This window comes from Harpia harpyja, chromosome 11 (genome assembly GCF_026419915.1).
Source record: "Harpia harpyja isolate bHarHar1 chromosome 11, bHarHar1 primary haplotype, whole genome shotgun sequence".
Lineage (NCBI taxonomy): Eukaryota > Metazoa > Chordata > Aves > Accipitriformes > Accipitridae > Harpia > Harpia harpyja.
In genome coordinates this window covers 36,610,491-36,638,002 of record NC_068950.1, presented here as the reverse complement: position 1 = coordinate 36,638,002, position 27,512 = coordinate 36,610,491, and the positions used below count along the sequence as shown (strand labels likewise).

At 43.3% G+C, this 27,512-nt stretch overlaps 1 protein-coding gene across 1 annotated transcript in view; it reads left to right on the top strand.

The window, feature by feature from the left end:
• Positions 1 to 27,512, top strand: part of TRABD2B (TraB domain containing 2B) — a 299,654-nt gene that overhangs the window by 165,176 nt on the left and 106,966 nt on the right. The window contains exon 4 of the mRNA XM_052802030.1: positions 13,966 to 14,140. Within this exon, the coding sequence (XP_052657990.1) occupies positions 13,966 to 14,140 (175 nt within the window). The remainder of the gene's footprint in view (positions 1 to 13,965; positions 14,141 to 27,512) is intronic.

Below are 27,512 nucleotides of genomic sequence, written 5' to 3'. Positions count from 1 at the left end.
GGATTACTTTCTTGAGCCTCTTCAGCCTCCCCCAGGGAGTTTGGGAAATGTGCAGTTTCTCAGCACCAGACTTGTTGATTCCTGCGGTGTTTGGGAGGAGAGGGCAGAGTCCTTCTGGGACCGAGTCTGTGCCAAGGGGGTGCACGGAAGGGGCAGTGCTGGAAGGAAAAGTGCAGGGAAAGTTATTTCCTAGACGGAAGCAGGAGCTTGGGCACCAGGTCAGAGGACAGCTCCTTCGGCACCTGGGGACGGGGCCAGCCCACGGAGATGCTGCCTGCTTTGGGGTTGGGAAGCCTGGCTTAGCCAGGGTAAGGTGCCCAAAGTGGAGGGGTGTGAGCAGGTCCCACATCCCTGACATTTTCCTGTCCCAGAGCCATCAGCACTGATGACAGTGGAGGACTAAACAAATCCTTCTCAGTTTCAGTGGTGGGGGTTTTTTTTATTTTATTTTAATTAAGAACAGTGAAAGGGGGAAACACCTCTGCTTTCCTGTGGTTATATTACATTCCTCATTCCTTTCTCTCTCTCTTTTTCTTAAATTTTGTTTCCAAGCACCATTTTTCCAAACGTATAAATCCTTATTTAAACTTAATAAAACTTTAAGGGGCTGAGTTTACTCAGTTAGACTATGACCCAAAAGTGGAGGAGGAAACATCTTTCCTTCTTCTACAGCCTTCTGCAGTCTCTTGTGACTTTTGCAGTCAAGAGGCTTATGTTAGAGTTTCTGGGCAGAGAGTCAAAATGATACGAAAGACAAAGTATTCCAAGTTAAAGATAGGATAGGCGTATTTTTTGCTCACTCATTTTTTTCACCTCAAAGAAGTCATAGTTTCTTTCTCTCCTTTTGAAAAAAGTTCCCAACAAGCAAAAACGCATTGGATTAGATCAGTAGCTTTAACTTCTGTATTCCGTCTGACGCTCTCACAAGGGAGTTGAGGTCAGCATGTCCAGATGTGTTAAAATGCAAAAAAATCTCTTAGTGCAAAATTAGAAAATTACCTACCTCCAGAAGATACTTTTTCTTACCTGAGACAGCTAAGGAGTTGCCTAATGACCTGAAGTCTTGGTGAAGAAAAAATAGGGTGCAGAACAATTTATCTTGTATTTTGTTCCCTAAGTCTGATGTAAAGGTCTTTATTTAAACATAAACATTTGAGTTTGGGGTTCAGGGATATCTTGTACCAGTTACTTCCTGTGGTCGGTTTTGAGCCGTTCAATTTTTTAAGGACAATTCTGTAAAGCAGATTCATCTTTGCCAGCATGGAATTAGCCGGTTCTGTGTTTCCTTGTATTCCTATGTATGCTTTATTGAGAGGAAAATTGAAAAGCCGAGGCTGAGATTTTTCTCCTTCAACCTTTCCCAAAAACTATACCTGTGGTCTCCAGCTATTGTTTCTCCTCTTCTGTCCTCAGCCACGCTCCTGACCTGAGGAGAGGCTCCTGGCCGAGAAGATGGTTTCTCCTCTCTCATTGCTGATCTGGCATATCAGAGGCCTACAGCTACACTGCTTACTTTATAGACAGTTTTCTTTAAGCCAGGTTCTACTGGTTGCATATTTGTTATTTGCCTGTCCTGTTTAGAGTTAACAGTACCATGCAAGAGTCATACTTGCCACTTATAAAGCACCTTTCATCTAGAGAGCCTTTATGGTTTGTGTGTTAGACTGTATTGAAAGCTTATGGAAATAATGGAGAATATTTCCATGCCTTCAGCAGGCTTTGTATGAGTCCCAGTGGGCTCAGCCATCACTGGATATCAAAATGAAGAAATCAAGTTAGGCCAGTGACTAACCCAGTTTACAGGCTTTATGCTCACCTGAGTATAACGATCTTCTTGTTGCCAGGAGAGGTAGGGTCTTGGCTTCATCCTGCACAGGAAAGCAAGCTACGCAATGAAGTCGCTTGGCGGTCACCACAGCCTGCAGACATGCCTCAACCCCTTCCAGGTGCTCAGGGATCGCTGTGCCTCCTTCTTCAAGCTGTGTCCATCAGAAACAACTGAGCTTTTTGTATAACTTACTAGAATGATGTCACCCATATCTTGAGTTGCCTCTGCAGTTCAAAATCCCACGGATTCATGTGGACATACAGATTTAGGTAGTGGGTGTTGCCTTCTGAAAAGCATATGGTGGTCCTGCTAACACAACATTAGAGGTCCGTACGCTAACCCAATGTCAGTAGTCAGCCTCCCTAAACTAGAGAAGGTTTAGTCCCTCACTTCACAATGCAATTGCTGTTTATAAATAGCCAAGTTGTGTTGTGTACCCCTTTAAAAATGTTATCATCCTGCATTCAAACCTGTCCTTTAAGATTTAAGGGTCCTGATAATTCTAATTACATCATTAACTTGCCCTGTTCTCGTTCTGGATAAAATACAACTGGATTTCTGGCTCACTTCTCAAATCAATGAGAACTATCTGTGGAATGCCCCAGCTTCAATAACTGCAGAAACACACAGCTGAGACCATTAGGTAGAGTGTTGAGTGACAAGCAGACTTAATTTGTCCAAGGAATGGAGTTTTATCTAGGGCAAAGGAAGATAAATCCATAAACTGAAGGCACAGCTATTGTAATGTAACGCTTTGGAAGCATCTTATCATTTTCAGCTGTAACAAAGTGCAGGCGAACTGGCACAGCCTCTCGTTCTTCCAGGGAAAATGATTATAGGCTTTCCAGTGAAGCAAGTGCAAGGTTGTCCCGGGTGCCAAGGGAGCCGGTCCCAGCAGTTTCTCATTCTGGGTCCAGGCGAAGGGTCAGTAACGCTTCCAGGAGCGTTCGTTAAAATGGCATCGATGGCAGTCCTGCTGCTGGCCGGGTGACGCTGACACGTGTGCTCATCGCCGCTTGTGGCCCGACAGTGAGCAGAGCGTGTCTCCTGCCTTCTTGTCTTTGGGCTGTAGCACTGGATGCTGCTGGGGAGATGTTGCCTTCCTGATCTGCTGCGGTGGGATCGTACTTTCTTTCCACTTACACCTGAGTTACAGCTTTGTGTCTTGGTATATTGTGAGCATTTGGAAGTAAAAAAACAGAAGTGCAGCCAAAACTTGCAGAGTCTAATTTTCATATTATGTCAGAACAGGATTCCAGATTGGAGCAATATTATATTTTGGCTTATGTGTTTCAGAAAATTGGTTACAGATCCAGATTGTGAGAATTAAGTCTACTTGTTGATGACAGTGCTGGGGAAAACACTGCAGAGATTATTTTTTTTATTAATAATCTGGAACATGCCCAGATAATTTTCATGCTACAGGTTTTGCAAATAGGTTCTTGCTTGAAAATTTTCATTACATGTTTGCATTTAGAGTTGTCTTACCTTGGAAGTTCCTTCCTTCCTCTTTCCAATTTCCATGGAGAAAGCAATGGGAGAGAAGAGAAAGTCAGAGAGAAACTGGAAGAAGACATTTAAAGGCAAAGATTTTTCTTTCAAAGACTGCTGCGTTATTAGAAGAGGAACATATTCACCTACAGAAAAGGGCTGATTTACATTAAAAACGTTTAAGGATTGTTGACTACCTGTATTTATTAGTAAGGGAATAAACTATAAAAGAGTATGAAAGAGTGGTAAAAACATTTGGAGTTCAAGGTAGTAGCATGCTGCTTTCTGTGCACTGCTGTATGTTTGCTGTAAAGCATTTACTATCCCTTCTTTTTAAAGAGCTGGTTTATGAAGTGTTTCTTGGAAAGACTTGTTCAAGAGAAATGAAAAAGACTTGTTAGTTTTTTGAACAATATCTTGTGGGTTGAATGTGCAAAATGCTTTTTCTCCCATTGTGTTTTATCCAGAAGATGTCTTTGTCACCTCATTATGACAGGGAGGGGAAGAAAGGGGGACAAGGGGAAAATCTGGTTGTCCTGGCTGACTTTGCAGGATTAGTATTAGACATTATCTGAACAGTCTGTGTTCTTGGGTACTCCTTGACACAACATTTCTTGGTCTGACATTATTACTGTGCATTACCGAATAGCAAACACCGTAGATCAGTTTCTCCAGTGTAAAGTGGTTGTGCTATCTGATGGTGACTTCAGACCTGGATCTTCTCTTCTCTCCTCTGAGAGAGTTGATTGCTGATAAACCCAAAGTCAAGACTTACACAGTTCCACCAGCTTAGATGCAAAGAAATCAGTTTCAAGGATAACTTAATTTGTCTCTATTTCACTGACTTCATCTGAATTATTCCTTATTTTTCTCCTGACTGGTCCCCATTCCATTTCTAAATGCTTTCTTGGAGACGTTCTGTGTTTTTATGTCCTATACTAGACCCCTCAAACAACCCCACCTTAAAAATAAAATTAAAATTAGTTCAAAAGTCATCATCCAATTTGTTCCAGATGCCACTGTGACTAGAAAGCTTCAGCTGGTTGGATTTGGAGTAGCCTGGAGTTTTGCTAGGACCAAACAGGAGGGCAGAGACAACTCCACACAGCCTTGCCTTGTGGTGTCAGCTCCGGAGGTCTTGTGTCCAGCCCAGCTGCTGTTGTGTTATTAACCAGCTTTTTGCTCCCTGCCAAGTTATGTGATATTTTGCAAACTATATCTTTTGGATCACACTTGCCTTAGGTTAAAATCCTACTGCAAACTTCACATAAACATTCAGGCTTTCTCTAGCATTTTACTAAACAGGGGTGGGAAGAAACTCATGGAAGAGCCCTGAACAATATATGTTCAAGACAACCAAACCTGAGTTTGTACCCGCTACTGACCAGCTGTTCTCTCACTGTGTAACAGAAGACAAAATGAAAAATACCTTTGGAAAAAAAATTGCAATACTTTAATAAACCAACCCCAAAACCAAACCTTCTGGCCCCAGTTTTTTCACTTTATTGCCCTGCTTTGCCCTTTGATCAGTATCTTTACTTGGGTGTCATGGCAATATAATAGGTGATGGTTTTAGTGTCAGAACAGAAAAAAAATATTCTTTGTCAAAGGAAACAAAGCATTTGGAAGGGAAGTAGAAAAATTTGAACTTTTCCATATGTTTGTGAGCTCGTGAAAGCTGGCCTCAAAAAAATCCCAATGTTTAAGGGGTTTTAAATGGGGCAGGAGTATCATTAGGTAGTTAGGATTTACCCTCCCCACTGAAACCCAAGCCTTTATTTGCATACACTGCAGGCTTGTCATCCTTATTCAATTAATGAACAGGTCCCTGTAATCTGGTCCTAAATATACACTGCATAGTTGGGTGAAGCTTGCAGAAAGGGGGCCGGGATCATTGTTCTGACTGTGTTTTGTTAAGACTTCTTTAATCAAAACATTCATTCAGATAGAGAGGCCGGCTGCATATTTTGGCATCGCTACCGAGGGGAGCAGGGACGGGGTTGGGGTGGGGAGGGAGGCCTGGGGGGAGGGGTTGGTGTTGCTTGCTTCTCTTTTTTTTTTTTCCTAAGTGCTTGGAAAGCAACTATTTAACTGGTGTGGAAAAACAAATAGAAAACATACATGGAGGTCACGACTTCACAGGGATTTGCTGAAAGTCTTTTTTAACAGGATAAAAGTATCACCCCCCAAGCTGTTTGTGAGATGCACAGCCCATCCCTGTGGCCTTTCTGCCTTTCCCCCCTTCCCTCTTTTCTTCCGTCTTTTTTTTTTTTTTTTTTTTTTTTTTGAAAACATGCTTTCCCTCAATCCAAATGTATGAGAAGAGAAGGTAAAAGCAGGCAGGGCACATGACTGTCATTTGGCCGGGTGCCACCTGCGAGAACAGCAGTGGCAGGACGGGTTTGGGGCTCCCGGGAAGGGTTTCCACGCAGGTGCCGGAGGGGCTGAAGCTGCAGGGACAAGGGTGTCCAGGCATTCCGGGGGCTGCAGCCCGCTCTGCCTGCAGGCAAGTTTACACTCAGGCCAGCAATGACTCCTACAGCTTTTGTGCCACCTGCAGAGTTGTTTTTTAAAAGTATCATGCACTATCCATAGAGACTTCACAAGCTTTCAGCCTGCTTTCGACCTCCACATCTCCTATTTGTAATTTTTCTCTATTCACAAATTTAGATGCTCCAGTGGCTCATAGACCTGAGCGCTAGCTAATTTGAAACTCAGTTTCGAAGACCTCCGTTTTCCCACTCAAGTTGCCACGCCATGCTGAGAGGTACCCAAGCTAGCTTTAAATCGGGTAGGCCAATTACAGAAAGCTTGCTGGTGTGAGCTGCAATTTATCTGCCACATACATGGACCCTGAGCAGTAATGTGAGTGGGCAGGGATTAGCTCACAGCCAGAAGTTGCTCCCCAGAGCTGATCCCAAGAAATGTGCTTGCTCTTACACTGGCTCTCCTTGTGCTCTCAGACTTTCTTTCCTCCCTCACTTCCCTTCAAGCAAAAAGCGTTTTTGCTTTTTTTTTTTCCCTCCAGCCTCATGCAGGTATTTTCTGTGGGTTTCTGATGCACTACAATATTGGGTTTGTGAGAGGAGACTCTTCTCCTCTTCATTGCTATTCCCAGGGAAAAGGGTCCAGGCAGGCTGCTGGGGCCGCTAGCCTTGTGCCTCTTTCCTTTGAGGTAGCAGACGGAGGAAACAACGCGTTGGAAAAGAGGAGTTGGGCTTGCTGGCATGGGGGTGTGAGACACACCGACTTCAGCTGCCGTCCCGTGAGCCTGAACACCCCCCCGTGGGATGGGAATGGGGGCCTTATCAGTGCAGCACAGCCGGCGAAAGGAGTCGTCAGCCTTTAGCTCAGAGAGGATTAGACGTGCTTAAGCAGAGCAGAAATGCTGGAAACTGCAGCAACGCATCCCAGTTGCAGTGAATTGGAGCCAGAAAATAGTTCAGGGTTCGTAAGCCCCTCTCCGTTAGGCCCCTGGTTTGTAAGACCGCGCTTTCCACCGAGGGAGAGCTGGCCGTCCCTTTGCCTTGCAGTTTTTCAGGGCAGTTCCCTGCTTTCGGAGGTTCAGGACGCTACAGACTGCTGCTAAGCCAAGGGACATGATGGAAAAATCCGTTCCTGCCGTGGAAATGCTGAGTTGGTGCAAACCCAAACAGTATTTCCCAAAGGGCTCCATGGCATGGGGATGGCTGTGGCTGGACAGCATGGCTGGTGGGCAAGCGTGGGTGCGAGAAGAGCAACTGGCTTTTTGATGTGCGCCCAAAACTTGCAAGTTTCCGCTGCAGTGAGGGTTGTGCCTGGGGAACTGCTCTGCTTTCTGCAAAGGGGTGGGAACAAAACTGGATGACCACAGACTGGGGATATGTTTAAGCTTTCCGTGATTTCAAATCAGTCTGAGTCTGTATCTGAGTTTGGTGTCAGGGTATGCTTCTAATAAACCATTTTAGCAGCCCCAAATCCACCAAACTGACATAACTATCCTGACCGCGCCCTCCAAAATGTGCTGGATGTGCCTGTAATATATTCTCAAGTCCCATCTTGGGTAGATGTTTGCCCTGCGAAAGGGAAAGGAGTGATGGAACTGACTTATCCCAAAGATCAAAGACTCCTTTTACAGTCCACTCAGGCTTCTAATATATTATTTTACATTTTGGTGCTTAAAAGAAAGCAATAATGGGTTAATCATAACATGCTTGAACTGGACACCATTTTGCAGATCTCCTTCCTTGTTTCCCTTTTCCGTAACAAACTGGAAGCTCATCTTCTTGGCACCTGCCAACTTTGGGCTTTGGGCTAAATCAGATTAACCAGACACCCCCCTTCCTTGGCTGCTGAAGGTCTTGGTCAGGATGGAAACTCAGGAGTGCTGGAGGAAAACCAGTCAAGTCAGCAGCAGCGTTCGTCTATGCAGCAGCCACGTCCTCCTCGTGCAGAAGTTTGCTCTCACAGCCCATTCACTTTGCACTATTTGAATCCTTCGTATCAGAGGCTGCAGTAAGTAGATATTGCTCTCCCAGATGCCAGAGGGGTCCATAAATCAGAGGGAACAGGTGTCTTCCAAGTCCAGAGCAGTATATTTTGCTGCACCGCAGTAAAAACCACACTGCCCTGTCAAGGCTGGTTAACGGGAGGGTGTCCTCCCTTCATAAACGAATGATAACTCGAGCTCAGATGTCAGCCTCTGACCCAAGAAGGGCTGGTGTGAATTTAGGGCCATTCAGTTTGTTGGAGGAGCCAGCGGGTTTTGGGATGCTGCTTTGGCTCCCTGGCAGCCCCCATAAGCTGCGCTGTCAGCTCTTGAGATCCTTATCTTGCGTAGTGCTGTCAACCGTATAAAAGTTCCTGACCTGCGTGGTACAGGGGAAATCCTTCAAAGCATGATCCCTTACTTGTATTCTGGCCTCTGCCCACGTAAAGCTCATAAACTGGAAGACTAATAAAAAGGACCCAATCTTTATCATGTTTAAAAAAAAATTAATGTAGTCAGCATGATCTGGGAACAGCTCCCTGCTAACAACTGGAGATAAGGATTACTAGCATGGAGGCTGAGCCCTCCTGTCAGGGAATGATAGATGGGGTTTGTATTGAGGTGCTGGACTGGAACTGGGGAAGCTGATGGCCAACTCTCCGCCTTGCCATAGACGTCCCTTGTGACCCTGGGTGTGCCTCCTCCTGTTTTCTGTTTAGCCTGTGAACGCTCTGGGGAGAGAAAGAGAAATAAGGCATTTTTCTTATTAAGAGATTCCCCTGCAAGGATTAGTGATGATGCTGTACTTGTGGCGGTCTGGAGTTTGGACGCTGCCCGGGAGGTGAGGCTGGAAAGCCATTAGTTATCTGCTGATTAGGAGACAGTGAGAGAGAGGAGTCTCGGAAACCAAAAGGGTTGACCAAGGTATAGGAGGATAATGGCAGGAAAGGTTTTAGGATCACTATATTTTCCATGGCAGGGGTTGGCTTCCCATTTCCCTATCTCTGCTTTCTCTTCTCCATCTGCAGATAGACTTATGGTTGAAGATCACCTCTGCCTGCACGCAGGCAAGAAAGGGCATGCAGCCCTTTATTCTAATGTTGGTAGTATTGGTTTTTTCATTGACATCATCTTACAATTTGAATGCACATTCCAGAAATAGGCTAGCATCACTGGAGCAGAACGAGGCTAAAAAAGGTTATCAGAGGATTGGGAAATGTAGTATATAGGAGTAGGAGCAATAACACTATTCCTCCACATCTGATTGTGATTTGATACTGGACTAAATCTAGAGCAGTTCCACTGTAGCCAATAGATCCAAAGCAGGAAAAAAAAAGTTAACCAAAGTTGATGGTGCTTATATGTGTCCAAAAAAATTATTTGAAGATAGATATTCACACACTCTGGCATCGTGCCTCTGCCCAGAATAGTTGTCCAAATATAAAAAATAGTAAATAAGAAAATGTACTTAAATGTAGTCCGGTGTTTATGAATTTTCAGCTGAACTTTGGCAGTAAGCCCTAAACATGATAAAAGACTCTGCACCAATATATTTTACTTTTCTCTTCTTTTTTCTTTTTTTTTCTCATTTCTTTCTCTGTCTCTATAGACAAAGCTGACAGCATAGCATAGATCTTGAGATACAGCTGATGCATTTTTCTAAGCTAAAGTATGTTGTTAGCTCTTATGCTAATGATTGCAGCAGAATCCCAACCTCCTTCCACAAAGTATTTGTGGGAAAGGAGGTTACTGCTGAGCATTGTTTTGGACTTTGGATCTTCCTTTGGGTCCTTCAACAGCTGGATTCAGCCAGCGCCTTGTATGTAACATCAAGTCGGAAAGTCTTGCTGTCCCCATTTTACAGATGGACTTTTGAGAGACAGGAGGAATAAAGCCAAATGCTTCAAAGATACTTAGTGGAGGTTAAGCGCTGAGTTCCCTTTGAAGGTCTAAACCCAAATGGCATGCTTGTGATCATGCAAGAGATTTGTATTGCCCATGGGAACAGAACCATTTTTTCAGGGTAGTGTCATAACCACTCCACAATCCTTCCTCTTTCTTCTTCCTAAAGCTCCCACTGACTTCAAAGGTGAAGAATTATGGCCCACATCCCACAGCACTGTGAGCTCGGACGTGTGTGCAGAGCTTTACCCACACATATATTCCATCAGGGATACTGACTCAAGTAAAATTACACAGGCAGTGTGGAGAGGAAAAAATTTCTGCAAGGCTAGGACTTAACTTTTTTTTGTTCTCATTTTCTCTTCCTTTAACCTCAAAAGCTTAAGAAATGCAGGGTGTACCTAATGACTGAGTTTGGGGTCCATCTATACTGTTCATAGGAGAGCCATAACCCAGAGTAAATAGGAATAGAAAAAAGGAAGAGTTCTAGCTGATTCAGTCAAACAAAATATTCTTTATTTTGAACACGCTGAATGAAATATATTATTGAGTTTCCATGGGAAATATGTAGTGTGTGTATTTATATATATACATATATGAGTTGGTTGGATTCTCAGAAAACTGCGTGGCTTGCAGAGACTGGACAGAAAGAATCTATTTGTCATGTGTATTCACTACAAAGTGAGCACACCCCAGGTGATGGGTAGCACTGTGTTTTTCTGCTGATCCAACTGCTGCTCTCCTAGATGAGCAGCAAAATTAGAAGCTAGGATTTCTCAACAGTCACATCATCCACCCCACTATAAATTTAAATACTAGTAGCCATATTCAGCTATTATCAGGAGGTCAGTCCCTCACCCATTGGCAAAGCAAATGTCTCATCCATTCACTCTCAGTTCAAAATAACAAATACTTATTGTTAAAATGTTAAAATTAATTTTTACACTGAATGGAAACAAAAATATTTGATAAAATGGAACAGGGAGGGCGCATCCCTCTGGTGCATTCTTTAGCCCATCCTTTTAAAACAGCAGATTTTCTTTTTTCCAAAAAAAACCCTTGAATTCTGGCTGCAGTTAACAGCCTCCTAATTGCGTGTCACTGTTTCTTGACTTCCTGATCCCTGTCTGGTGGTTAGGAATCCAAAGGGTTTCTTAAATCAACAGGAGCAGCTGCCTCCTTGAAGCCAGGCATGGTGTATGTCACCGACTGTGGAAAGCAACTGCGATACAGGGAGGAGTGGAGGTGATTAATGGGGCCAGTGTCGTAGCTCAAAGTGTGGTTGCACTACTGCGTACAGGCATACTTAATTCAGTCATTTATCTTCTGTCCTTTGCCACACACACGCAGAAACATACGTGCATGTTTTATTTTTGCTAGTGATGGAGCAGTCATTAGAAATGCAGGAATGCACAAGGTGCAGCAGGACCTGTAGCTGATGATGTGCCTCTAGAGGTGATGCCTGCCTTTGTCTTGTTCCTTGGACAAGCATGAGAAATGTTGACAAAACTCAGTCCTTGGTTTTATATTTCTCTCTCTGCCATTGGCAAACTCTTTCCCACAGAAGAGAAAGAAAGAAAGGGAGGGGAAAAAAAGGTAAGAAAATGGCTCCATTTTGTGGACTGTATTTTAGATTAGATAAAGAGGAGGAACAAACTGGAGGTTGAATGTGGATGTAGGATTCCAAGTGATGGTGCTGCACAAGCTGAAGAAAGGTGCTTTCCTTCTTGGCAAAGACCCTCTTGGCGAAGGTCTGAACACAGCTTCTGTCCTTGGGCTATCTAGACTTCCAGCGTGAGAGCTTTCCCCTGGTTGGAGCGGGATGCACAAAGCCATTCGATCCCCCAGCACTGCTGCTCCTGCTTTGTGTAAGAGCAGGTTGTCCTCACAGGCAATGCCGTACCTTCCTTCCCCCAAAGCATCTTAGGTCACCAGGTCCCATCAGTTCCCAGCCTTCACTTCCCTTCAGCCACAAGTGGGGAAGGAGAGACTGCTCTTTTGTGGGTGTCGAGCCTTCACATGTTCCCAAATAATTTCACCTTCCATTTCAGTCTCTGAAGGCTCCCTTGACTCCTGGCTCGGCTACCTCAACCCATTAAACACAGACCCTCAGTATAGACGAGATACAAAGGCTTCTGATATCTGCGTGGACCAACTGATCTACAGCTTTGCATTGCAGAGGTTATTGCGAGTGTAAAATGGCTACTTATTTCTCAGACTTTATTCCTACAATCAAAATCTCTCGCTGCCTTTCACCAGGAATCAAAGCCACTACATCCTTTGCTGCCATAGCCAGCAGCATCTTACCCCTCCAACACCGGCAGGCTGCTCCTGCGTCCCTTTGAGACAAACGCACATTCTTGCCAGACATTGAGGCAGCTTCCTTGTGTATTAACTGGAAACTGGTGTCTCCGATAGCTCTGGCTTAATGGGACTTAGTATTTATTGAGTGCTGGCAAAGGGCTAAACTGAGAACAAGGTGCAAAGTGCTTGCATGCTCTGAGGAGTTCACAAGATACGCTGGCAAAGCCAAGCCATGCTGGAAAGCCTGGAGGAAGGATTGATTCAGGGTAATGCAACTGAACCCTTAAGGAGGGACGTGCTGTGAGAAGTACGGTGATTTGGCAAAGCAGGTTGAGAGGTCGTTTGGAAAATCAAAGGTCCAGCTGGTCTGCGTGGCCCGATACGCTGGGGCAGGCTGCCGTCAGCAGCAGTATTAACTCCAGCCACATGGGATTCCCTGGCTCAGGAGATGTGGTGCCCATTTCTGTCTCACCCAGCTGGGTACAGACTTTGGTGGGAATCCAGAGCAAGGCCTGGACTTGTCCTTCTGCATAATGTGTGGTGAGGAATCTCTGCTGCTCGGTACTCCGCACGTTAGGAGAGCTGTAGATGAGGCTGCAATGAAAAAGCTTTAAGGACAGCCACTGAGAAGGTGGAAATCAGTTCTTTCCATAAAACTTGCTGAAAGCTTTTGGAGAGGCAGTATGAGTGAAGAGGGTGGAAAGCGACAAAAATTGTTGTGATAAAATCACGTGGCCAAGTGGGAGGGTAAGAGGTGGGCTGAAAAACAAAGACTAAAGGCAAGTTTTAGAAAATGAGTACAGGAATTTGGTATAGTAGAAAACCAGAGAAAGCATTAACCGAAGTAACAGAGTCCTTGCATCAAGTATTTCAGCACAGTGAGTGAGGGATGTTCCCCTTATGGTCTATGCATGCAATATCATTACCACCGACTCAGATTAACGCTGGAAATCCTGGCAGCTTTACATGTACCCGGGGACTCAGAAATCCGAGTCTGAGTTTTGAAGCTTAAGCTGCTTTCCAGTGGTGAGGCACAGAAAATTGCCAGAAGGTGCCTGGGTCCTGTTAGCAGTCATCAAACATCGCCCACTTACAGCACTTCTTGCTGCAGGGCCCGTAAGCTCCCAAACTCTCATGGTAGACCTTGGACTCTCACTGTGTCAAAACAAGTTGCCTGTCCTAATAATCAGAGACTTCTGGCTCGTCTGTCCATTATAGCGTGGGTCTTGGCTCATTCCTGGGTCTGCTGCCCTGACTTGGAATGGTCCTTGAGGTTTCAACCCTCATTCTGTCTCTCCTCACAAAATCAGGGACTAAAGGAGCAGTTCTTGTGGAAATCCCTTCCTTGGAAATACCAGGAATGTTCCAGGGATTTATGTGTTGCAATGCATGTCTTCTCTGATGAGACCTAATAGCATCTAAAGCTGCAAGAAAGATGATGGGGTTTACCCTGTTTACATCTTCCTACGTCTGGATTTGTTAACCTTTCCTACTTTTTTAACTGTTAGGTTATTAAAAAGGGGCATATACAAGCCAAATTTTGCAGTCCTTACTCAAGTTCACAGTGAACTTGGCTGAGAACAGATTACAGGATTTGTTCTGGTATTAAATAGCCAATGAACTGTGTTGAACAAGCAGAGAATAAAGGTTTTAGTAACTAACCCAAATGTAACACCTAAAACCACATTCTGCTGAAGGAACAGAGAAAAGTAAAAATTAACTTAAGTTTCATTTAGTAAAATGCCAATTTAACTTTAAAAAAAAAAAAAAGCACATCAGTTGGTGATTTGTTTTTTCTTTGTAGTATTCCCAGCAACCTCACAAGCTCTCATCCTCTAGTGTTGTTTTCATTTTGGGGGGGGGTATGATAGTGATGCTCAGGTGGTTTAAATATGGCTAGATTAAAACATCCAGTGTTTTGGGGATTACTTAACCACTGTCACCTGAACTACAGTCTTCGTCTCCATTTCAGGTTCCTAACTTCATCAACACAACTCTCCCACCCCACGAGCAGGTGACGGCTCAGGAGATAGACAGCTACTTCAGACAGGAGCTCATCTACAAGAGGAATGAGAGGATGGGGAAGAGAGTGATGGCGCTTTTAAGGGAGAACACAGATAAGAGCTTCTTCTTTGCCTTTGGAGCAGGTACAGCATGATTTTTTCTGTTTTACGTAGTTATCATGATTGGAAGTAAAGTGGTTTGAATGGTTCAGGATTTTGTCTCTGGTCCTGCAGGAAGATTTCTTAGGGGACTTGCCTTTGAAGCAGAAAGGCTTTTGTTTGTCCAAACCTGCTTCTAAAATGCAGTGAGTTGGTGTAGGAGGTGGGTCTGGGTCCAGCCAGGCTGTGCACAGGCTGCACTCCTCTGCTTTCCATCTGATTGTAGAAATGTGAAGCTGTTAACGCTTTTCATGCTGTTGTGTTTGTTCCCTTCCCAGCCCAACCTGTGGGTTGCTTGTTATGTTCACACCATGGTTGTGTTTACGGCCACAGGCGTAGGAGGTGGTTGAAGTGTATTTGAATTTGCAAGTCCCAGGCAGCGACTGTGGGAATACAAACCTTGCTGTGGCATACGCACGTCTGCATGGCTCGGGGTGTTGGCCTGGGGTTTCAGACCTGTTGGGGTTGCTGCAGTTGGACTTTCTCAATGGGTGACTTAGCTACTTTGGTGGTGTGTCTGTACAGACTGGCTCGTTTCGGACCTTGCACAAATGCATGAGTTACATGTATAGCTAAGTGCCAGCGTTTTAAATCATTAAGTAAAAATCCAATGTGTCTTTCTGCCTGTTTAAATTCTCTCTGTGAAATCTGCAGAACAAAGATGTCTATAGTGCTTCTGTCAGTCTGCAGCAGTACGTGCTACTGTCCTTTCTCTCCCTTTTTTTATTTTTTTTCCCTTTCCAATGGAATTCACATTTCTGTGTGATAAGAGTATAAATAATAACTGCTCAGGCCCCAGCTCAGCAGAATTCCGAGCACTGGCTTAAGTGGCTCTTTGAGCTCCCTTGACTGCAAGGCAGCCTGAGATTGTCGTGCCGAGAACCAATCCGCTCCTCCTGCTCCCTCTCCTTGATAATTTCTCATTTTTGACAGAACTTTGCTTCTCATCCCATGGCTCTTGCTATGAACTTTGGCAACAACTCACCTTTCGCTACTCACTTCGGTGGGAATTTTGATTAAAGACTGTGGGGTTTAGCAGAGATACATGCGTTTTGATATATTTATTTTTTGAGTGTATCCAGACTGAATTTTCCCAAGCTTATTTAATCTCAAGCTTGCCTGTTACTTCTGTCCAAGGAGTTTTGCTTAACTGCTTTTACAGTAGGAAAATATATCATGGTGGTTCATAATTGGACAGGGATTCATAAAAAAACAGCTTGTCTAACCCATGGAGCAAAGTTTATCAGAGATTATCAAATATCATGGTTTTGATGTAGTCTTCCGTTTTGGAAGTCCCTTATCCTCCCAGCTCCAGTATATACTGGTTAAACTGGGCATCACTGCCCACTTGCCCTGCTCTGTACACACTTTCCCTGAGCATCAACTACAGACCACAGTTTGAGACAGGATCTTGGACTAGATGGGTCACGGATCCAATCCGCTGCAGCTATTTGTATGTGCTGATAGCAGAAATGAAATTAAGCAAATGGATACTGATTACACATTGCTTTCTATAGAAAGTCACCCCTAAGTTGTAGGAGGTTTAAGCTTTCATTCCCTGTTACCATCGGAAAGTATCTACCTGAAACTCCCAGGCAGCATCACTTGGGAAAGCTGGCTCGTTAAGAGCAAGTCTCATTTTGTCCTTTACTCTCCATTTTTGGTGATGTTGAAAACTGCCTTTGTTGCTGGGTTATTTCTTTTTCCCAGCACTGACTGTAGCAGGACAGAACAGACACATGCAGCCAGATTTATTGAAAACGGGCGCGCGGGAGATGCTGAGGAAAGCTTTTTGTTTTGGGTTCTTTGTTCCAGCATCCCTTTGGCCTTTCCTACTAAAGTGGGCCATCCCTGCGGGCCGTCCCTACTTTAAGTACAATTAATTCCTCCTCTCTTCTCTGGGGTGTTTTTTTCTTCATGCAGTAAGTACTGAGAAAATTTTTAATTTTTCAATGCCAAAACTTTTATGTGGCCGAAGTGCAAGCAAGTTCATTTTCTCTTATGGTTCAAATGCAGTTTTTCTCCGGAAGGCTTTTGTTGGGGTTTGGGGTTTTTTTTTGGTTTTGTTTTTTTTTTCACACACTGAATTATAAGAGTGGCTTTTATTGCTACATTTTGTATTAGCATTCTTATATCTACTTGTTGAATTTTAAGGGGTGTTTTTGGTATGTGCTTGGGTCATGAATTCAAATTGTTTTCCAAAACCTTGAGGGTTTGGTTTTGCTTTTTATAAAAGTGAAGGGTGTTTTTGATGAATTGAGGCTTTCACATATTCCCATGAATTTTGAAGTGCAAAACTTTAGGAACGTACCTTTGGTTAGGACAGGCATGATAGAGTCTGCAGGAGTGCATTTGCCCTCAGAACAGTGCAAAAGTTATTTCACTTCATTTAAGATTCTGCATATTTAAGACTAACATGATGGAGGGGAAATAATTAGAAAAAAAATATTCTGGATAATGTACTCCAAAAGGTATTGGTCTTATGCTAAGCATGGTCTCTGCATTAATCTATTTATTTTGAGGATATCGGAACTTATGAATGAATAATAATATATGTATATTATGAATTGGTTTCCAAACTTCATAATCTCCATCATAGTTTCTGGGAGGGGAAGAATTGGGTAAAATTGTGCTGGCAAATAGAATTAGGAAAATAAGTATTTTCCTAAGTAAGAAAATAAGCCTGTTATGAGAAAAGCACCTCAGAAAGACTTCACCAAATGCAATGTTATGGACTGGGGCTGCTGTAGGAGGGAATCCCAAGCCCTGCGCGATAATTCATTTGGGTTCGCTGGCATCCTGTAACTCACAGGTATAACTGGAGCCAAGGGGCTTTTGCACAGCTGCATGTAGTAATTGAAGCTCTGTTGTTCTGTCGGGGTACTGTCCTCACTTTGATTTAAGATCCCAGTGCCATGGATGGGTATTTCAGTAGTGTCTAACACTGAATTAGTATAATGAGCTTGACTAAGCCAGGAGACGCCATGCAGGTGTCTTTGCAAATTACAGTCTGGTTCGGTTCAGTGTGTCCTTCTCAATGACTGCAGCGGCAAGATGTCTTATAGGCTCCTCCAGGAGTATGTACTGTTGTTTAGAACAAAAAAAAAAAAAAAACCAAACCCAAACCACACACGGGTCACTGTGACCAAAAGCAGTAGTTTACAGAATGAAAACCGTGGCTGGCTTCAGCTGTAAAACATAGATGATGAAATCCTGGCTGCCTGGTGGTGCAGGAGCCCAGCACTACTGAGCTGGAGGATGCAGGTATCTGTCAGCAGAAGGTGTGGTCAGTGTCGTGGGCTTGGATGGGCAGAAATCCCTTCTGGGTTGAAATACGGTAGAGTGTAAAGCCCTGTCCCCATAAGAAAAAATGTACTTTACCATCAGAAAAATGATGGCTCATCCAGTGTAAGCTGAATTCCCACCTGGCTGGATGAAAACGTGTGGCTGGAGGGGAGTGCAGATCTAAATAACCTTCACATAAGGCAAGATCCCACACCCTGGTCCCACCAGCTCTGGCAGGTCAGGTTGCTGCTGGAAACATCCCTGCTGGTTTCAGATGGAAGAGGATCAAAGCCAAGGAAAGGTGCAAGAAATAAGAAAAACGCATGGAGACTGGTGCAGAGTGCCGCTTGGGTACAGCAGGAGTCACCCTTGGAAAAGCACTGCTGTTCTGAAGAATGCTTATTTCCCAGTAAAGCTGTCGCCATTGGGCTGATTGGAATATAGCAGGCAATTAATTTAGTTGCCTGTGCAACTATGCATGTTTATGGCCTCGTTATTAGCTATTTTTATATGTAGAATTTCCTAACTTTTTCATCCTGCCTTACTTTTAAATGAAGGCTGATCAAAATCTTTCAGCTGATAGTTTTTTCATAGAAAATTGGACATTTGGGGAAAACAGAATTTTTTCTTTTTGCTTCTGAAAAAGCAAGTCCACTCCTTTCAGATGTCAGTCAAAATCCCAAGTGCTTGGTTGTCGTTGTTATCCTCTGTAAACTGGGATTCCCAGTTAAACTGTTTTGCTGTGTGCCATTTAGAGCTGAGCAGCAAAGACCTCATGGTGCATTGTAGGAGAGGTGGTTCAGAGTCTGGTATGTAACTGAGCACGAGGCTGTGAAACATCGAACAGACAAGTCCTGGGGGTGAAGGAGTGGTAAGGGGACAGGCATTTGAATATCCAAGCTGAGATAAAACAATTTTTAGATCCATATAGTGAAGCAAAGCATTTTTACGCCGTTGAAAGATTTTGTTGTTGTTGTTGTTCCAGTCATAAGTATTAAAAAAATTACACAATTCTAAATAGAGCTTTTGAGTTTTCTGCCATTTTTAAAAATAAGAAGTAGACTTTTCAATAGATTTCCCCCTTCCCCACCTTCCATGGCATTACTTACAATTCAAATGCATCGGAGCAGTTCAGACTTTTAATTTATTCCTTTATAAAACACGTAGAAGTGAAAATAGCCATTTATTCTTTCTACTTTCATTTCTTTCTCCTCTCCAAGAAAAATACAGGCTTTGGGTAAAATGGGACCCAGCTCTATACCCAGCTCTGTACACTTCATTCTTCTCCTGCCAGGGTTTACCGTATTCAGACTTAATGTGAAAATCTCACCATACCTATATTCACAGTAACTGTACTCTAGTAATGAAACAGCATTTATTGTTTGTGCAGTTAAATGATATTTTTCAGGAAACAGGCATAGTAATTTTTCCCTTTGAATGAATAAAGGTAGCTAAATAGAGTACTTCCAAGTAAAATTTGGGGGTTTGCTTGGTTTTTGTGTTTTGAAAATCCATCCTGAATTGCTAGGAATTATTGATCCATAATAACAGTGAAGCGCCTTAGACCTGATATATACAGGCAATTTATAAAGGTCCATTTACAGTCAAGAGAGAGAGACGCAGCCAAGAGCACATGGACTGTTAAAAAGAGTTAATATTTTGGCAACTAAGACTATACACATGAAGTCAATGTTTAAGAAAAAAAAAATCGCTCTGGTTTATTTCATTTTTATGGGCAAATAATTTTCAAGTAACACTTAAGATAACAGATGGATAAATTTATGTCTGCAGTTAATTTGAACGATAATTTCCTTAGGATGTTTTACTTACTTGCATTTCTTTCTTTCTTTCTTTCTTTTATGAGAGCTGTCAGTTTTGTAGCTGAGAGCTGGATTTAGTGCTTCAGAAATTCAGATGCTGCTCCAGTTCACAATGTTTATTAACAGCCACATCAGTATGTTTTAAGGCAGTGGTTTGGTTATTTTAAAATAATAAATATATCATGGAGAGTATTCTTTTAGTGCTGAGGGAGAGAGTTGAAATGCAAGTACCATAGCATCTCCCACAGCAAGAGAGGAATCAAACTGTCTCTGGACCGCTGTCCTGCAGTGGAGGAAAGCACGTGTCCTCCCAGCCCACCAGGTCCAGGCAGCCCCCTGTGTCTGAGAGGTCAGAGAAGACCTGGGCTGTTCTCCATGGTGTGGTGGAAGCCAGTGTGGGCTGGTGGCCACAGCTCCTGATGAAATCCATGTGTGTTAACAGGGATCGATGCGTGTGAAAGTCAGACCTCTTTTGCTCAGCTGTAGGGTTAGGTGGTTGAGATTAGGTACCTACTTGTTGATGGATTAGGTTTAAATTTCTGAGATGTTCTGCAAGAAAAAAAGATACAGGCTCTGTTGTAGATGTCTGTGTGCTCCCATGAAAGCAGAGGAATTTGTCCCAGAGCAGAAACAGCAGAAGTAGGTTTCAATCGTTTCTATGCTCAGAACAGGTGAATTCCCTCCCCATCCTGCAGAGTTTTCTCAGCCAGCATTGGGCAGGCAGTGTCATCAGTAATGATTCTGATCATCATAAATTAGACTGTTAACAATAATCATAGAATCATAGAATAGTTTGGGTTGGAAGGGACCTTAACGGTCATCTAGTCCAACCACTCAAGCAATAATGTTATATATTGTTTCCAAAGTCTTTGTAAATGTTGTCTGGTGGTTCTTCATAATGGGACTCAGAAGTAGGTTGCACTGTGTTTTCACTAGGGAAGGAGATTATTGTGCAATTTTTCCATAGGATGGGGTTGGTGTGAGAGCACAGCAAGAATATAAAATCTCCTTCTCCTAGTCCTCAGCTCCAGCTCTTTCCCTTTTGTCCTCTCTACAAAGGATTCGCAAGGGGAACTTCAGCACACATCATTTTAGATACCGGAGATACCAAAGGTAGGAACAGGCTCACCCTTCATCTCCTGGAGTGAGTAGGGAGTGACAGACATCTCCAGGGTGACTCAAGTCTTGGCGTGGTCTTGATCACCACTGAGATGTACTTATTTTTATCCAAAAATTAGAGTGCCTGGGGAGGTGCTCGGATGATGTAGCTGTCTTGAACATGCTTCATCCACAGCTAAAAAGATGACCACAGCTGAGATGAAACATGTTGGCTGTTGAATTTGGGGGCGGGGGGCGGAGATAGGGAGAGGTAGGATTTTTTTTTTTTTTGTTACTGGAAACCATATTTTTACTCAGTAGTTTGGGAAAGAAAAGGAAGTGATGGATACTATACACAGCTTAAACACAAGTAATTAAAATCCAGAGAGCCTTTGTGAAAGCCATTAGCACCTGCCACCAGATCTGGCACTCAGGTTCACATATGTTACTTGAAAGTGTTTTTTCAAAAGGGAAATGCCTTGAGGCTGCCATCCAACTGCACACTGAGGGCTAGGGATTTACAGATGTTGAATATGCAAATAGCTGTTTTGCACTCCCAACTGATGCAGTGTTGCTTGCAAATCGGGCACGGAGTTACACCCACTGTTGTGCCGCTGGGAACCAACTCAGCCTGGCATCTGAAGTCCGGTCCTCTGTCTTCCAGGATTGTGTAGCTCTTACCCATTTCCATTCTTCATCTTGGATCCTCTGTAGAACATAAAGGAAAAAAGGGGCGCAAAAAAAAAAAAAAGAAAAAAGAAAACACTTGCAGGCTGGAATATAAAGAGACTTTATCCCCTGGGTCAGGCGTCCTGGTCCAACACTGATTAGTGGTGCTACTGACATCACTAGCACAGTTCATCAACGGGTTGTCTCAGTGGAGCAAGAAGTTGGCGACCAGGAGATTGAACTTGGCAAGCCTACAAAAGAGAAGAAAAGGGTGAATTAACAGTTTGCAGATGCTAGAATTCCCTCTGCTCATGTTTATTTGGGCATCCAGATGCTTATAGTGAGGTCGGCCTGGTTTTGTGCATGGACTTCTTTTACTATTAGTTTTTAAGGCGAAGTATCACTTTGCTTTTAAAAATAGACTTGCATGCTAATTTTGACCAAAACCATGTAATTGATTCATTTAAAAGTCTGCATTAAACAGGCAATGCCTGATTCTCTTTTCAGACACTCTGTTGTAAATCAGGAGATACTCCACTGGGGAAAAGCTTGTTCCAAGTGCAAATCCAGCCTGTAGCCTTTTAAAATAAAAAAAAAAAGTAAAAAATCGGGGGAACTTTATGTACATTGATCTTTTATAATACGGAGTTTTGGAAGCCCCTGAATATTTGCTTTTCACCTGAAGCTTAAATCTGCAAAGACAGAGCGCCTGAGTTAGGGAGGCCAAAATAAACCTGCCTGTACTACCCTATTGTGAAGAGGGAACGACTATTCTGAAGGCTGATTCCTGTAATTCTGATTTAAGAAAAACTCCTGTTGTATAACAAGATGTTAATTGTACAAACACGGTATAGCATATGCAATGGTGAGAGCTACCTTGAGGCTGCTGTCACCTGTACCAACCACGGAAGGCAAGAGACACAGCAAGTGAAAGAACAGATTCTTGTAATTGAGTTTGCACTTTGCTTTTTCTCCTGGTGTGTCACCACCTAAACTGTTGAGGGAAGCTGGACAAGCCCTGGGCTCTCTTTGGTGGTCAAGTGGAGAGTTCATCATGGTCAACGGGGGGTCCTGCCTGGCCACTTCTTACCATTGCTTTCATTGTTCCTCTGCTGAAGGAGGGTACAGCCCCAAATCCAGGCCTTTATTTTTGCTAGTTGCAGGTATTCAAGTAGATGTGAAAAGCAAGTAAAATGGGCCTTGCAAACCGCAGTGTATACATTTACCATCTCTGGTGTAATTCTTCCCCTGATGAATGGGGAAAGTTGCCTGTATGCAGTAGGATTTTGGTTTAAAGAAACGCATACATTAATGTCAGCTCCTCTGGGTCCCTGACATTTTCATATCGTATTTATTATTACGCTTGTGCCAAGTTCTACTGTATAAGTCTAATTCTGCCTGCCTGTTCTCAAAGAAAAGAAAGCTATATTGGCCCCTCCTGTCCCATAACATACAGATTTTGGCTATGCCCTTGCTGTATTTCTCTTCAACATTTGAGATGTAAAAATGTAGACATAATTCAGGAAATTTTCTCTTTTCAGAACTGCAAAGAATCATGAGAGATTTACACCCACGCTTAAGCAGGCTGCTGAACAGGAATGGGCTTAAACATGGGATGAAATACTCTTTCACCCACACACACACACGCAAGAACTTGCTGTGGATCCACAGGCCACCCTGTAAGCTCTCAGGAGACCAGGCAGAGGTCCCATATAACTCTAGGTTTCATAACAGGGGTGTTGAAATCAATATATGGATGCCAGACAATTCATCACTTCCCATCCCCAAACTGTCTCATCAGAAAATTCCCAACCAGCTTTAACAGCGCTATTGGGAAGATTTTAAAAAGGCAATGTGGAGAACCAAAAGGCTGACAATGTTCCTCTAACACTGGGGTTTCTGTGGGGTGCTCATGTGAAGAGGCAAACAGGGGACAGATTGCAGAGGATCCAAGGACCTTGTCTCAGCTGGGATACCTTTGTGTGCTACCTGCAGTGATTAAAGATGTCCCCGCACCCGAGTGTACTTCCAGTCACCCTGCTGCGTGGTGTTGTCCCAGAGCACAAGGAAATTCGGCTGCTCCGTTTCCTCAAATTCAGAGCCCGGTATGCTAGCACAAATCCTTCAATAGTGTTTCATGCTAATGCAAGTTGACGGGGTTGATATGGTTTCATGCTCCTTTCTGCTGCCCCTCCTGCTCGGGTGCTTATTCCAGTGGAGGAGCATGGATGTCCAAAGGCATCCTAGAACACCAGAGCTGTATCCCCTGCAGCTCCACTGTCGGAGCCTCAGGCTATTAGAGCAGGAGCTGGGAAGGGAATTTAGTACAGCAAAGAACCAGTTTGTAGTGCTTATGGCATTGGTCTCCTGCAGGTTCAAGCCATTTCTGACCAGTTTTAGGGCCAGGTTGCAGGAGGACTGCATATGGAGAAGAACCAGTGACCTTCTTGATGCACTGGAAAGACAGAGCATGACTGCTGGCTAGTTAGTTGTTTTGCAAAAGTGGATGTGAAACTGAAAGCTTTAAAAAGCCTGGCTGTAATTTATGTGGATTTCTTGAGGATTTTTACTGGTATGGAAACTGGGACTGGAAATCTCATTAAACTGGGCGTTCTTGTGAGAGTTCCAGGTTTTCTTGGTCATGGTTATACCAGGAATACCATCGGAGCAAACTTGCTGAGAAAGGATTTATGGATTTGGGATCAGATCCTATTCTCACTGAATTAATGGTAGTTCTGCAACTGACATCAAGATGACTGGTGTGTGCACCTGGATGAGACAACATTTATTTGTCATTCCAGTTCTTTAATCTAGGCTGCTACTCTCACATTACTGGAAAACATCAATACCCTCTTTATAAGCCTATTAAACCCCAGTTCCATTGTTATTTTCTCTGGTAGATCAGAAGAGACGGAAAAGAAAACGTGTGCACAATATACCTCTGCCCAAAAAAAATATTTAAATATCAGAAATATAAAGCGAAGATAGAATTACTTAGAGAGGCAGAAGGGAAATAATTAGAGCTCCAGCCAGCAAGAAGAGATGTCGTAAACTTTAGTTATTCACTTTAGACATTCGAAACACAAACTCTGCCACTGTTCAGCCATTTTATGGAGGCCTGTAGAAAGCAACAGAGGTCTGTTGGACAAAATTGCTCTGGTGGCAACTAAAACTGGGCTCAAACCCAAGTCCAATAGCTAAGCTGCCATCTGAAATTGGAAGAAGTTCGGTTTCATGCCTGAATCTCGGCTCTCTTTCTGCTCTGTGCAATAGACCTAATGAAACCCTGAATCTGGACTTGGCTGATGGGGAGTGAGAAGCAACTCCAATCCGTGGAAAGTGTTGCTGTTTCAAATTGGTTTTTAAAAAGATTAGTAACAAAATTTGAAAATATGGGAATTCTTAGCAACAATGGAGAACACTAGTGCACTGGTACTGGGGTGCTGCTTTCAGTAGAAGCTCCAGAGCTGTGGCTGCTGGAAGCCCACAGGTGACTGGCTTGGAGGTCAGTAGCCCCAGCGCTGTAGCTCTTGGTAGACAAGTTTGCTGAAGAGTTGTAAACTGCAACATGGCAAAATACGATTTCAGAACTACCAGGCTTACTCCTATCAACTTCCAAGCAGGCAGTGGGAAAGAAGAGTCAGCTGAATAAGCAAAAAGCTGGATGAATCTGTCTTGAAACTTCTTCTGTTTTTCAAGAGATAATCAATGATACCTTCCAAATGCTTTGATTTTGATACTGTTATTCATCAACTGAAAATTATTCTGCCAGAGAACTTCCAAACACCTTTTTAATCTAAACACAACATTTTGGTGGAGTTCAGCTTTGGATCTATCCCTGGCAGAAAGTGAAATCTCCATCATTTTCCCAGAATAATGTTGCAGGACTGAAACCTATGTGACTTGCATCTAAAATAAATAACTTGAGTATTTTTAGTATCTTTCTGTATTTTATTATGGGAAATACCTTAAATACTGAGGTTTGCAAACTTTTTGGAATTGTATTTATACACTGAAGGTAAATGGAGAGAAAAATCAAATGCTACCACTGGGTTAACTCAGTATGAAATTCGGCACCAGTTTTCAGTATTTATACAGAATTCACATTCACTTTGTGTTTTTCCTTGAGGTGTTTGAGGTACAGTGAAACTGCTGTGAGGTTCTTATCACTTAGCGATCTGGTCTGGTTCCAGTTGAAAATTTTGCAGTACCTCTCACTGGGAGGATTGGTTTAAAAGGAACAGAAATCTGCCAAAGAAATAAAGACTTCATTATTGACATCAATGCTATTTTTAATCTGGTTTCCTAAGGAAATGAGGCTTAAGCAATCACAGTGTTTGTGAGTATGCGTGTGTGTGTATATAGGTGTGTGTGAATATGTCTTTCCCCCTCGTAAATTTTTCATCTCTTGGCTGATTATAACCAAAGTTGACAGATGGCTAGAGTCGCCAAGATAAGTTCTTGCATGCTTCATGAAAATAAGTGATTGGATAAAAGAAACAGAAATTCGTAGTGCACATCCACTGAAAGAGCACAGCATGAGCTCAACTTTTATTAGATCTCAGAAGGTCCCTATGGGAGAGGGAGGTGAGACACCTCTCCATAGACAACTGCACTTTATTGGTTCCTCTGCATGCAGGAGGATGTAGTGTGTAGTACATTTATCAGTCATGGCATGGTTTGAACAGAACGATGATATTCAGAGTAAATAGTTATTATCTAGTACATCTCATGAGCCACATGTTACCTCTGGGCTGCCCTCTAATGAGGTGTTCATTCTCAAGGCCAGAGCAATATCAGGGAGCAGGTTTGTAAATGTGACCAAGGCATGGCTCCAGGACTCTCTATAAACCTAATGAGTCGTGGGCACTCAAACTGTGCAGCCTCACTACTGCTAATTGGCCAAGTGTGCCATCAAACATGCCCAAAAATGTTCTTAAGTAGCCAAGGGGTGAAAAGAGCATCAGAAACTCCTATGAGTCCAGGAGGCAGCCTGGGGCGGCATTCCTGTGTGCAGAGTTCAGGAACGGTTTCCCCAGAACGAAGGTCATTCCCATGAGAGCTGAAACAGCTCACCGGCAATGGGGAACAAAATTAAGAAATGAAGGAAAGAGTAAAGCATGACCTGTAGGAAAACGGTTTTGCAACATTAGCTTATCAGACAAGGGGATGGTTTTGGAGAAGATGCTCAGAAAACATTGTGATGAGGACAGTACTTGAAACCTTTCCAGAGCAAAATACAGATGGGGATCAGAAAAGCCAAGCCAGAGTTAGTTGGGGTTTTTTTTCTTTCTTTCCTTTTTTTTTTTTTTTTTTTCCTTTCCTTGAGATTGAAAATTATATGTCTAGTATCTTGGTAACAGTGATAACTGTTGGGGTGGGACTCTCCCTCTTGAACTGTAGGTGTCTGAAAGTTCAGTCCATCTTCTGTGCAAGATCATCAGGTTCCTTTCAAACCCTCAGAGGACAAATCCTCCCACTTATCTCAGATGCATATTTTAAGATGGAAGGAATTGCCCTCTGGAGACATCTTTCCACTGACTACAGAGGAAACCCAGAAAACTGGCCTCCAACAGATGCCTGATGTTCAGATGAGTGGGATTAATTGAACCCTGAGAGCGGGAGTCAAGAATTCAGGGTGCTTTGTCCTTACCTCTACCTGACCTTAAGCAAGCTGCTCAGTGTACTAAGAGCTTTTGTGTTGCTGCCAATGGCAGAGCCGTATTAGTCCTGAGGAAAAATTGCAAGCAGAAGACTCACACAGGATTGCTTTCCATCATGCCTTGGAGAGCATCTTGGCATGGGCTCTAGGGGAAAAGAAAGCCTTCTGCCACCAGCTCTGGAAAACTCCTCCAGGGCTAGGTTTCCTTGTTGGGGGAGAGGGAGCTGTAACCCCCCCTGTAGCAGCACGCAACTTCTGCATCCTATGGTGTGATATGGTTGAAGGCCAAGGTTGGCCAACCATTTTGTTCACTGTTCAGATCCCCAAGCGCTCAGAGCAAACTGTCCATCTTTGTGATTGCATAGGAGATGTGGATTGAGATGTGCAGAAGAGTAAAGCGTTTCCATCTTTCCTCACCTCTTGGCTGGAGGGAGAGGGAGAAAGCCACTTTGGTGCAAGCACAGTCATTCATAAGCCTGGTCTGCCTGGAGCTGTGCAAAGGAAGCAGAACCCCTGGCAAGAGAGCAGGCTCTCATTTCTGTTCATCGAGGATGGTTATCCCTTTTGCAAGGGAAGAAGCAAGAAACAAAAAGTTTTGACATACCATGTGTCTGATTTTTCACTGGTCTCTTAAAGCAGCAACCAGGCCAAATCCATTTAAGTGCTGTCAATGAGGAGCGATTCAGACGTGGAGACCCTTTGAAACAGCCTTCTGATATAACTTGTCTTTTTGCATGTAAGACTTGGAGAAAAATAGGAAGGTGTGGGAGGTTTGTTGTTTTGTTTTTCTTTAGTATTATGGAGAGACTCACCAGATAGTCTC